This window comes from Phoca vitulina, unplaced genomic scaffold, assembly GCF_004348235.1.
Source record: "Phoca vitulina isolate PV1807 unplaced genomic scaffold, GSC_HSeal_1.0 scaffold131, whole genome shotgun sequence".
NCBI lineage: Eukaryota > Metazoa > Chordata > Mammalia > Carnivora > Phocidae > Phoca > Phoca vitulina.
Genome location: NW_022589834.1, coordinates 147,643 through 161,228, shown reverse-complemented (window position 1 = coordinate 161,228; position 13,586 = coordinate 147,643). Strand labels below are relative to the sequence as shown.

General features: G+C 38.1%; 1 protein-coding gene across 7 annotated transcripts in view; it reads right to left on the bottom strand.

Annotated features, from left to right (window-relative positions):
- The window catches only part of PHKA1 (phosphorylase kinase regulatory subunit alpha 1), a 141,817-nt gene that overhangs the window by 82,831 nt on the left and 45,400 nt on the right, over positions 1–13,586 (bottom strand). For all 7 annotated transcript variants that reach the window (XM_032399136.1, XM_032399137.1, XM_032399138.1 and 4 more), the window contains exons 11-13: positions 12,971–13,066; positions 11,927–12,034; positions 9,922–10,000 (exon numbers count right to left, since the gene is read on the bottom strand). In XM_032399136.1, the coding sequence (XP_032255027.1) occupies positions 9,922–10,000; positions 11,927–12,034; positions 12,971–13,066 (283 nt within the window). The remainder of the gene's footprint in view (positions 1–9,921; positions 10,001–11,926; positions 12,035–12,970; positions 13,067–13,586) is intronic.

The following is a 13,586-nucleotide window of genomic DNA, read 5'->3' as shown; positions in this document are numbered from 1 at the left end:
AGGGTCAGACACCAGATCATAAAAGGCCTTATAAGCCATGTGAAGGAGGTTGACAATGGAAACCCTTGTAAGTTGTAATGAGGGGATTAATATGTCCATAACTGCACCTTAAAAAAGAACATATTAATGTTTGATGATTAAAGAATAAACTGATGGACTGTTGTGGGCCTAGACTGAAGACAGGGATACCACTTAAAAATTTATTGCACTAATGTAAGTGAGAGATGCTAATTACCTAGATTAGGATCATGACATTTGTGCTGGAGAGGACTAGATGGATTTCAGAATCAATTAGAAGGTAAAGAAATCAGGATTTGTTAGCTGATTGAATATAGGAGGTGAAAGAGGGGGAGATATTGAGAATGATTTCCCAGGTATTTGTATGTGTAACTAAGAGAATGGTGTGGCCTTTAGTGACACAGGCACATAGGGAGAAAAGCAGGCATGGATGATATAATAGTAGGAGGGTGCAGCTGTCTAATTTTAGACATGTTGAGTTTAAAGTGCATGTGAAACATCCAAGTGAGGTCATCTTAAAGAACAGTGATATAGATTCAGGAGTCATTAGCATATAAAGAGATGAGATGGGTCAAGGAGAATATATATAGAAAAAAAGAAAAGAGACCCCAGAATATAACCTTGAGGAAGTTCAACATACAAGAAATGGGCAGATGAAGAAAAGTCTAGGGTGGGAATGAGGAGTTTTTGTCCCAAGGCTTATATTTTCTTTGTGGTATAGGAGGTGAAGTCATCTTCTGAGAGTGAAGAACTCAGGAGACAGGAAAAGGGAGAAGGTTTGGAATAGGAGGAGGCTGAGAGACAAGAACAAATAATCTAAGTAATAAGGTCAATGGACAGAACTCCCAGGAATACCAACAGTTAGGGGGCAAAGAGAATAGGAAGCCCAGAATGAGACAGAAAATTGCAAAATTTAGGTTGAAGAAGATCCAAGAGATGGTATCACAGAAGACATGGGAGTTAAGAGTTTCCAGAAAGATAAACAATAAATGAAACAGAAAGATCTACTAAGATGTGGATTGAAAAATACCTACTGAATTTTTCAATAACTTAAGCAAAAGCATTTTCAGAGGAATTATAAGCTACTGGAAAGGACTGCAGAATGCATGGCATATAAAGAAGAGGAAATTCAGTTGAGAAAGGAAAGATAGGATAACTAAAGGGAGATGACTAAGTAAATAAACTAAAAACCAGAACCAACAGAGAGGAAGAGTTTGAAGAAACAGGAAAGAGTAGGTTTCTAGGAAGGCTGGGGAAGAGGATAAGATCAAGCATTGGAAGGAGGAGTTGGCCTCGAAGAGAAGAAATACCTTTTCTGAGACCAGAGAAAAGGAGACAAGGATGAGTGAAAATATAAGTAAGATTGTGGTGGGGGGCTGGGAAACTGACAACAATCAGAATATTAAGATTATCTAGCTAGATTAAGATATCTAACCTTGGTAGCAGGCCAAGAAAGAGGATGAAAGTAAGGGATGGGGTTGAAAACAGGTTTGGAATAGTGGTCGAAAAGAATGAAAATGCTGAGTAACAGTAAGAACAAGGACCAGCAGGAGGCACTGTGAGTCTAGTTGAGTTGGAGACTGCAGAATTACAGTGCTACCATCTGCTCCTTTGTGTGATTTTTTTTTTCTAGTAGTTTTAGCAGGCCAGGTACAGGATCAGAAAATGCAGACTGGAAGAGGCTGGGAAGATGACAGAGGAGAACCCTCAGCTTGCCTCGTCCCATACATACAACTAGATAACACTCAGCAGTGTAAATAACCCAGAAAACGATCTGAAGACTGGCAGAACAAACTCCACAACTAAAGGTAGAGAAGAGGCCACACTGAAGAAAGCAGGAAGGATGGAGATGCAGTTTGGGAGCAAAATGGACCATGGCCATCTGCAGTGGGGAGGAAGCTGGTGGCACAGAGAAAGGCAAAAAACAGACTATACACCGGGGAGCCTGAACAAGGAAGATGAATCCTTATAACGTTTGGCTTTGGAAGTGAGAGGGGCCGAATTTTGTGAATTCTTACAACCAGCAGGACTTAAAGCCTGGAATTTTAAAAATCAGCAATCTTGGTTCTGGGAGAACCCAGAAGGCATTAGGAAGTGGAGTCCCTGCCCTTTAAGAGGCTACAGGAAAAAGAGCCAGCAGAGATACAGCGTGGAAGCAGCAGTTTGAAAAATGCTGGGGGCAGATGGGAGGGAGAGTTATTTACTCCTCTCAGAGCATGTCCTGGAGAGGCAGGGATCGCAGGGAGACCCCTCTAGGAATAAAGGAGCTGGCAGGCACTATTTCCCTCCTCCACCCCTCAGCATAAACACATGGACACCTGCACAGGAACCAGCACAGTGCTGAAACTTGCTAACTAACTTGCTTACACCAAACCCTGTCACTCCCGTGCTTGGGCAGATCCTCCCTTTCCAGTCACGCCGGCCTCCATCATGGTGCTGCAAGTCCCCTCCCCCAGAACACAGGTGCAAACCCCACTAACACCTTATCTCCAATCCACATGTTCTGTGGGACTGAAGTTCCAGTGGTGGTGGCAGGACTCACTTCATAAGCTGACAGGTGCACACCTTGTTAAAACATGCCTCACCCAGCTGAGGAGCAAACACTGCCCACAACAGGCAAAGAGAGCCTCTGCAGACAACTGGACTGAAGGAAAAAGAGGCCAGGACTCAAGAGCAGGGCATACACAGCACACACAGGAGATACTCCCTGAAGCACGAGGTCCTTGGGAATGACAAATTGCACTGCAGGGCACTACAGGACCTCTTCTTCATAAGGCTATTATCATTAAGAGCAACAGAAGTAGCTGACTTTCCTAACACAGAAACAGACACAGAGAGTAGACAAAATGAGGAGACAGAGGAATATGTCACAAAAGAAAGAAAGGGACCAAACTATAGCAAGACATCTAAGTGAAACAGATATAAGTAGTATGCCTGATAGAGAATTTAAAGTAATGATCATAAAGATACTCATTGACCTTGAGAAAAGAGTGGAGGACATCAGGGAGACCTTTAACAAAGAGATAAAAAATGAACCAATCAGAGATGAAGAAAACAATAACGGAAATTAAAAATACACTTGGTGTAATAAATAGCAGGCTAGAGGAAGTAAAATAATGAATTAATGACCTGGAAGACAGAGTAATGGAAAGTAACCAAGCTGAGCAAATGAGAAGAAAAAAAAATTATACAAACTTAGAATAGTCTTAGGGAACTTAGGGAACTCAGTGATGCCATCAAGGTAATAACATTCTGGGATCCCAGAAGAAGAAAAGAGAGAAAAGGAGGTATAAAATTTATTTGAAGAAATAATAGCTGAAAACTTCCCTAATCTGGAGAAGGAAACATCCACATCCAGGAGGCACAGAGATCCCCATAAAAAATCAATCGTAGGAAGTCTACACTGAGACACATACTAATTAAAATAGCAAAAAGTACTATTAAAAAAGGATTTTTAAAAGCAGCAAGAGAGAAGACATTTACATACAAAGGGAAACCCCATAAGGCTATCAGATTTTTCAGCAGAAACTTTGCAGGCCAGAGGAGAATGGCATGATATATTCAAAATGCTGAAAGGGAAAAATATTCAGCCAAGATTACTCTAACAAGGCTAACATTCAGAATAGAAGGAGAGAGAAAGTTTCTCAGACAAACAAAAACTAAAGGAGTTCATGACCACTAAACCAGCCCTACAAGAAAGGAGCGGAAAGGAAAGACCATAAGTGAGAGTATGAAAAGTAAAAAACACAAATGCAGTAAAAATAAGTATTTCTGTAAAAATCAGTCAAGGGATTCATAAAATAAAAGGATGTAAAATATGACACCATATACCTAAAATGGTGGGGAGATGAATAAAGAATGGGTTCAAACGTAAACAACCATCAACTTAATATAGACTGCTATATGCAGAAGATGTTATATACAAACCTAATGGTAATCACAAATCCAAAACCACTAATAGATATGCAAAGAATACAGAGAAGGAATCCAAGTATATCACTAAAGAAAGGCAGCAAACCATGAAAGAAAGCAAGAAGAGAAGAAAGGATCAGAGAAAAACTACAACCACCACCACAAAACAAGTAACAAAATGGCAATAAATACATATCTAACAATAATTACTTTAAATGTAAATGGACTAAATGCTCCAATCAAAAGACTTAGGGTGACAGGATGGATAAAAAACAAGACCCTTCTATAAGCTGCATACAAGAGACTCCTTTCAGACCTAAAGACACCTGCAGATTAAAAGTAAAGGGATAGAGAAACATTTATCATGCAAATAGAGGTCAAAAGGAAGCTGGGGTAACAATATTTGTATCAGACAAACTAGACTTTAAAACAAAGGTTGCAACAAGCAACAAAAAAGGACACTATTTAATAATAAAGGGGACAATCCAAAAGAGGATATAACAATTGTGAATATTTATACATCAAACATTGGAGCACCCAAATACATAAAACTATTAATAACAAACATAAAGGAACTAATTATAGGAATACAATAATAGTAAGAGACTTTACCACCCCACTTACTTCAATGGACAGTTCATCCAAACAGAAAATCAACAAGGAAACAGTGGTTGTAAGTGACACACTGGACCATATGGATTTAACGATATTTTCAGAACACTGCATCCTAAAATATGAGGATACACATTCTTTTCAAGTGCATATGGAACATCCTCCAGAACAGATCACATATTAGGCCACAAAACAAGTCTCGACAAATTTAAAAAGGTCAAAATCATACCAGGTACCTTTTCTGACCACAACACTGTGAAACTAGAAATCAACCACAAGAAAAAATTTAGAAAGAGCGTAAGTACTTGGAGGTTAAATAACATGCTACTAAACAATGAATGGTTCAACCAGGAAATCAAAGGAGAAATAAAAGATTCCACGGAAACAAATGAAAGTGAAAACACAATGGTCCAAAATCTTCAGGATGCAGCAAAAATGGTTCTAAGAGGGACGTTTACAGCAATACAAGCCTACCTCAAGAACCAAGAAAAATCTCAATTAAACAACCTAACCTTACACTTACAGGAGCTAGAAAAAGAAGAATAAACAAAACCCAAAACCAGCAGACAGAAAGAAATAATGAAGATTAGAGCAGAAATAAATGATATACAAACTGATAAAACCATAGAACAGATCAATGAAAGCAGGAGCTGGTTCTTTGAAATGATCAACAAAATTGATAGACCTCTAACCAGACTTAGCAAGAAAAGAAGAGAGAAGACTCAAATAAAGGAAATCAGAAAGGAAAGAGGAGAAATAACAACTGACACCACAGAAATACAAAGGATTGTTAAGAGAACATTATGGAAAACTATATGCGAACAAATTGGACAAGTTAGAAGAAATGGATAAATTCCTAGAAGCATATAACCTACCAAAACTGAAGCAGGAAGAAAAAGTAAATTTGAACAGACCAACTACCAGCAATGAAACTGATCAGTAACAAAAAAACCCCCAACAAACAAAAAGTCCAGGACCAGAGGGCTTCGCAAGCGAATTCTACCAAACATTAAAAGAAGAGTTAATATCTATTCTTCTCAAACTATTCCAAAAGTTAGAAGAGGAAGAAAACTTCCAAATTCATTCTGTGAGGCTAGTATCACCATAATACCCAAACCAGATGAGGACACCACAAAAAAAGAGAACTAGAGGCCAATATCTCTCATAAATATACATGCAAAAATCCTCAACAAAATATTAGCAAACCAAATCCAACAATACATTAAAAAGACCATTTACCATGATCAATTGGGATTTATTCCTGGGATGCAAGCGTGGTTCAATATTCGCAAATCAATCAATGTGATACATCACATCAGTAGGAGAAAGGGTAAGAACCATATGATCATTTCAATAGATGCAAAAAATGCATTTGACAGAGTACAACATTCATTCATGATAAAAACCCTCAACCAAATAGGTTTAGAAGGAACATACCTTAACATAATAAAGGCCATTTATGAAAAACCCACAGGTAACATCATCCTCAATGGGGACGAACTGAGAGCTTTTCCCCTAAGGTCAATAACAAGACAAGGATGTCCACTCTCACCACTTTTATTCAATATAGTACTGGAAGTCCTAGCTATAGCAATCAGATGACAAAAAGAAATAAAAGGCATCCAAATTGGTAAGGAAGAAATAAAATTTACAGTATTTGCAGATGGCATGATACTCTATATAGAAAACCCTAGGGGTGCCTGGGTTGCTCAGTTGGTTAAGCTACTGCCTTTGGCTCAGGTCATGATCCCAGGGTCCTGGGATCAAACCCCACATAATGGCTCCCTGCTCCTCGGGGAGCCTGCTTCTCCCTCTCCCTCTGCCTGCTGCTCCCCCTGCTTGTGCTCTCTCTCTCTCTCTCGATCAAATAAATAAATAAAATCTTTAAAAAAAAAAAAGAAAACCCTAAAGACTCCACCAAAAAACTACTAGAACCGATAAATGAACTCAGACAAGTCGCAGGACACAAAATCAATGTACAGAAATCTGTTGCATCCTTATACACTAATAATGAAGCTACAGGAAATGAAATCAAGAAAATAGTTCCTTTTACACTTTCACCAAGAACAATAAAATATCTATGACTAAACCTAACCAAAAAGGTAAAAGACCTGTACTCTGAAAACCATAAAACACTGATGAAAGAATTTCAAGATGATGCAAAGAAATGGAAAGACATTCCATGCTCATGGTTTAGAAGAACAAATATTGCTAAAATATCTATTTTAACTATCCAAAACAATCTATAGATTTAATGCAATCCCTATCAAAATATCTACAGCATTTTTCATAGTACTAGAACAAACAATCCTAAAATTTGTATGGAACCACAAAAGACCCCAAATAGGCAAGTCAACCTCAAAAAAGAAAAACAAAATGGGAGGTATCACAATTCCAGACTCCAAGTTGTATTACAAAGCTGTAGTGATCAAAACAGCATGGTGCTGGCATAGAAATAGACACATAGATCAATAGAACAAAATAGAAAACCCAGAAATAAACTTAATTATATGGTCAGTTAATCTTCAACAAAGGAGGAAAGAATATCCATTGGGAAAAAGACAGTCTCTTTAATAAATGGTACTAGGAAAGCTGGACGGCTACATGCAAAAGAATGGAACTGGATCACTTTCTTACACCATACACAAAAATAAACTCAAAATGGATTGAAGAACTAAATGTGAGACAGGAAACCACCAAAATCCTACAGGAGAACACAGGCAGCAACCTCTTTGACCTAGGCCATAGCAACTTCTCTCTAGATATGTCTGCAGAGGCAAGGGAAACAAAAGCAAAAATAAACTATTGTAACTCCATCAAAATAAGAAGCTTCTGCACAGCAAAGGAAACAATCAACAAAGCTAAAAGACAAGCTACTGAATGGGAGAGGATATTTGCAAATGACATATCTGATAAAGGGTTAGTATAAAAATATATAAAGAACTGATCTAAGTCAAGACCCAAAAAACACATAATCCAATTAAAAAATGGGCAGAAGACATAAACAGACCTTTCTCCAAAGAAGACATACAGATGGCCAACAGACACATGAAAAGATGTTCAACATCACTCATCATCAGGGAAATGCAAGGCAAACCTACAATGAGATAATCACCTCATACCTGTCAGAATGGCTAAAATCAAAAACATAAGTAACAAGTGCTGTTGAGATGTAGAGAAAAAGGAACCCTCTTGCACTGTTGGTGGGAATGCAAACTGCTGTAGCTACTGTGGAAAACAGTATGGAGTTTCTTTAAAAAGTTAAAAATAGAAAAAAATACCCTATGATCCAGTAATCACAGTACTGGGTATTTAACCAAAGAATATAAAAATACTAATTCGAAGGGATACATGCACCCTTATGTTACGGCAGCATTATCTACAATAGCCACATATGGAAGCAGCCCAAATGTCCATTGATAGATGAATATATAAAGAAGAGGTGGTATACACATATATATGGCAAGATTTCATATATTTACATATATAGATGGCAAGATTTCATTCTTTTTTATTGCTGAATAATATTCCATTAAACATATACATATGTATAATTTCATTATATATATGCATATATATATACATGTATATACACATATATAATTCCATTATATATATGTGTGTGTATATATACAATAGAATATTATTTAGCCATAGAAAAGAATGAAATCTTGCCATTTGTGACAACATGGATGGAGCTAGGGAGTATACTGCTAAATGAAATAAGTCAGTCACAGAAAGAGAAATACCATATGATTTTACTCATATGTGGAATTTAAGAAATAAAACAAAAAGCAAAGGAAAAAAAAAAAGAGAGACAAACCAAGAAAGAGACCCTTAATTATAGAGAACAAACTAATGGTTACCAGAGGGGAGGTTGGTGGGGGGGGATGGTTGAAATAGGTGATGGGGATTAAAGAGTACACTTATCATGATGAGCACTGAGTAATGTATAAGATGGTTGAATCACTATATTGTACATCCGATTCTAATATAACATTATATGTTAACTATACTGGAATTAAAATAAAAAACTTAGTAGAAAAAGAAAATGCAGACTGTAAGATTGATGTGGGGCTATGATTTTTCTGGTGGGTGTAGTAGAATTATGGTGCATGGGTGATTAAGATATTTAAATGATCAGCAAATAGGGAAGAGCAGACTCAGAGAAAATAGAGACAAGTGCCATGGGTAGAAAGGAAAACTGAAATAATACATAGCTATGACCATAAACTGGAATTTTCTGGAATCAAAGATATATGAGGTGGAACAGTTCCAAAGTTTGGTCCTCAAAATGAGTGGGTAACACAGAGGTGGAGGGAAATGCCACTAGGATTATGGGTATCCAAGAATTTTGAGGCTAAAATGTTAGATGGCACTTATTATGATGCTGAAATCTAGCACTATGGCAGGAATTGGGGAAGAAGAGGAAGGCTGTAAGCTAAATGAATAAATTAGAGCAACCAGGAGATCAATACAGCCAGATGGCATAAGCCTCAAAGGAGAACGAAGTGTCTCATGGGAAGGGAAGAGTAAAATACACAGGATTATTTCCCATATAGCACCAACCCGAAAGTCAAGTGACCAGAGACGTTTTATAGGAGCTTAGTACCATACTGGATTGTGTCGTTGGAGAGTCAAAAATCACTTGGAACTTTATATCCTAGGAGACTAAAATAATAGTGAGCTCATTACAAGAGATAAGGAGGGTAGAAAGATCTGCTTTTCATGGGAGGGGGGAAAGGATGGGATGGAGACAAAAGAGGTCAATTTTGCATTTGAACTATCAGTGATAAAGATGTTTTATAGATATTGGGACTAGAATTCTTATAATGTTTATAGAGCTTAGCCCAGCGTTTTGCATAGAGTAGATACCTCAAAATTTAAGTTAATTGTTAGGAACAAAAAATAAAGGTTTCCAGTACTCTCCAAAGAAGGAATAGCTGGATCCATGGAAGCAAATGTATTATGAAGGAGGCAGCACTAGCAAACTAACACAGAGTGTAAATACAGACAGACAACAGTATAAGATTAGGTACACAACCACTAAAAGGGCATGAGAAGAAAGGAATACTAACAGAAAAAGCACAGAAGGAATGTTCAGAAAGAAAGCAGAGAGAATCTAAAGGCTACAATATCATGACAACTGAAAAGAGTTTCTAGAAGTAAGAAGTGGTTAAGAGTGCCAAATAACATCATTTATTAAGCATTTGTTCATGATTAAGATTAATAGCAATCTTGAAGCCAAAAAGAACCGAGGTCACTGTATACTTTTTGAGGCCTAACAAAACCCATGAGATGAACAATAACACCATCATTTACTGGTCCAAAACAGATCGTTAATATAAAGTTTCTGCTGCTGGGAATAAGAATCCATACCTTGAACCACAACATCTGGCTTTGGTACTGTAGAAAACCTTCGATTCAGGGGATCAATTTCTCCAGGAGCTAAAAATCCCTAAAGAAAAACCATAAAAAGACAGGTTACTATTTCTCAAAGAAAAAGCTAATGTTTGAGGAGAAACAATATACCAGTGTCAAAAACCTGCCCTATAACATGTGAGAGGCAGGTATGGAAAGGAAAAAAATACCTTCACTATATAAAACATGTTTGAACTCCTGAATTCACATCCAAATTAATTTCATCTGGAATTAATTTCTAGTGATGGCCACAAGTTCTTTGTTGGAAACAGAGGAGGTACAAGTGATAAGCCCAAAGATTTTTTTAGTTACACTTCCACCTGCTCTCTGGATGTATATAATTAGACCATCAGACCACAATGCTTATTATCAATAATTGAAGTCTTGTTTTCTCATTTATTCATGTAACTGCTATACGTCCTGCTCAGCAAATATCTTTTTTTAAAAAGATTTTATTTATTTGTTTGAGAGACAGAGAGAGAGGGAAGGAGGGCAGGGGGAGGAGCAGAGGGAAAGGGAGAGAATTTCCAGCAGACTCTGCACTGAGCACAGAGCCCAACGTAGGGCTCGATCCCAGGACCCTGAGATCATAACCTGAGCTGAAACCAAGAGTCAGATGCTCAACTGACTGAGCCACCCAGGTGCCCCAGCAGGTATCTTTTGACTTGAATTTCTGTCCTTGATGAAACGGGATGAACTCACCCATTTTACCCTTAAAAATGCCATTCATCTCCTCCTTTTTCACATATTTAATTTCTTTATAGCATTGAATGAGAAAGTCATCAGGTCAGGATTATTTTAAACAGATCTTTCTGCTCATTATTGCTACATTATTCATAACATCAACTAAAGATAATCAAACCTTTATGCTGTACACCTGAAATTCACATTGATGTATGTCAATTATATCTCAGTAAAACTGAGAAAAAACCCAAAACAGAGTGAACAGAAACAGCTGCAGAAAATAAATAGTCATACATAAACAGGTCAAAGAGTCTGACCCAGAAAGGATAGCTAAGTCCCACCTTGGATCTTCTAGGAGCCTCAGTTATAGCTTACCATAATAACCTATAATGGGGAAGTAGATTTGTCAGTAAATCTGGAAAACTTTGAGAAAGAGAACCCTTACTATAGCTCACAATTTCAAAAAAAGCTGGCATTAAGGACAAAATTCCCAAGTGCTTCACTGAGAGCTGTTTCAACCAAGGGGCGCCTGGGTGGCTCAGTCATTGAGCATCTGACTCTTGATTTCGGCTCAGGTCATGATCTGGGGTCCTGGGATCAAGCCCTGTGTGGGGGCTCCGTGCTTAGCGGGGAATCTGCTTGAGAACTTCTCTCCCTCTCCCTCTGCCCCTCCCCATGCTTGCACGCTCTCTCTAAAATAAATAAATAAATCTTTTTTTAAAAAGCCAAAAAACAAGACTGTTTCAACCGAATTTAACATAAAAAACATTTAAAGAGCCCCACAGCAAAAAGTACACAAACAATAAATTTTTAAAAACAATGATGTTCCCAACCACTTTTCATGATGCCTAAAATTATCTTATCAGTTTATTCAATTAGATAATGAAACATTATGTTGCTTGAAAAAGTTAGTACTTAAATCCATTATCAGTCATCATTACTACCAAGCACAGGTGCATGCATCAGTCACGAGGCAAGGCACTGGTAGGGGGTTGTTTTGAAAGGGCCAGATTGAGGCCCTGATCCGAGAGCAGGTCCAAGTAGTGTCAAGGTAGGAAGCCCTGGGCAGTATGAGAGACATGGTTGCCAGGGGGAAAAGATTTTTGTCAAGGATTGGCACTGCTCCCACTCTAAGGACCTGACCTGGAGGAAAATATATAATTAAGGCAGAATATAAAAGGCAAAAGACAGATCCAGATTTAATGAGCTACTCACAAATCTCATTATTATAATGACTAAAGGAGAAAAAAAGTGGAAGAGCCTTGAAGTTTCCCCTTACCTCTGCCATCAAACTTCCTAAGATGTACAGAGACTGACCCCACATATGAGGCAACTTCCCCATGGGGACTCGGTCCACAGTGTGAGGATTTTGATATTCTTCATCAACCTAAAAGAAAAGATAAAGAAGCCACACAAAAGGTGATAGAAGGTTAAAGATACTAGACAACAAAAAGGCTGAATCTGGATTGTGACTCATACCCTATAGAACAGTTACATATGCAATGCACTGAAAAGTCCAGCACTATGACTACAGTCTAGGGAAGGGCTCCTCTAAATGTGTGTACATACAAATCACCTAAGGACCTTGTCCAAAGGCAGATTCTGACCGAGTAGGTGTGGAGGAAGGCCTGAGATCTGCATTTCTAACAAGCTCTCAGGTGATGCTGCCGATGCTGCTAGTAGCTTATTCCATCCATCTCCACCAGAATGGAAGACCGCAACTCTCCCATGGCTAATGCTCCTTCGTAACGGAGAAGAGGAACAACGGTACTCCCAACTGGCATTGTGGGGAAATGAGGACATACTTCATTTTCCAAGCCTGATCTACTCAAACAATCCCAGATTACTGGCCTCAAAGCAGAGAACACCAAATCCTGAGAGTTCGCACAGAACACCGCTCTAGTTCTGCCTACTGAACTCCGTATCATTCTCAACTTTAAGGTTTGGTCTTTTAAAAAAAATCAATTTCTAAACAATTAATTTTTTCTTAAAAATTGAGGTATGGTTGACATATAAAAAGGCCCTACGTATTTAATGTATGCATCTTGATGAGTCTGAGGGTAAGTAATACACCCATGAAACTAGCATTGTAACGTTTGGTCTTACTCTTGTCTCACTATGCAATGGCGCAATACCTGAGACTGCTTTAAAAATTTCTTTTCAAAGGCCTAAAATCATATTTTCATCATCTTATACCAAAAGACAAAGTTTTAGAACATTAAAATCAGAAAATTAAAAACTGTCTGACTCAAATGAGGCAGTCCTGTTGAGGTCCGGCTCTCCTTCTCCCAGCTCCATGTTATTAAGGCACTGTCCAACTCACCCTGTCTGGAGGAACACTGTACAGCTCTGGCAAGAGTGGGACTCCGTTTTTGCCCTTGATGAGGACTGCTTCAAGAGCCTCTCTATATTCTTCAACCTGTAGATAAAAGAAAGGGAGAAAAAAGTTTATAGAGTTCCCTTTGGGGATCTCAGGGAGGGTTGTAGCCAAAGAAGTTCCTGTTGCAAAGGAGCATGTTCACCTGGTGAAAGGGAGAAGAAAGGAGAGTAGCATTTACTAAATGCTTATTACAGGCCAGATACTATGCTAGAAATTTTGTGTGCTTTAACACATTTGATTTTTTTAATTTAAATTCAATTAGCCAACATATAATACATCATTCGTTTTTGACGTAATGTTCAATGATTCATTAGTTGTGTATAACACCTTTAATTTTAATAACCATCCTAGGAGGTATATGCAATTAAAGCCTTTTTTCCTGAAAAAGTAAGGCTCAAAGAGGTTATGAACTTGTGGAAGATCACACAGCAAGTGTAAGGTTGAGCCCAGATTTGAGCCCAAGTCAGCCTGCCTCCGCAGGCCTGTTTTTTGTTTGTTTGTTTAATATTTTATTTATTTATTTGACAGAGAGAGAGAGAGTGAGAGAGCACACAAGCAG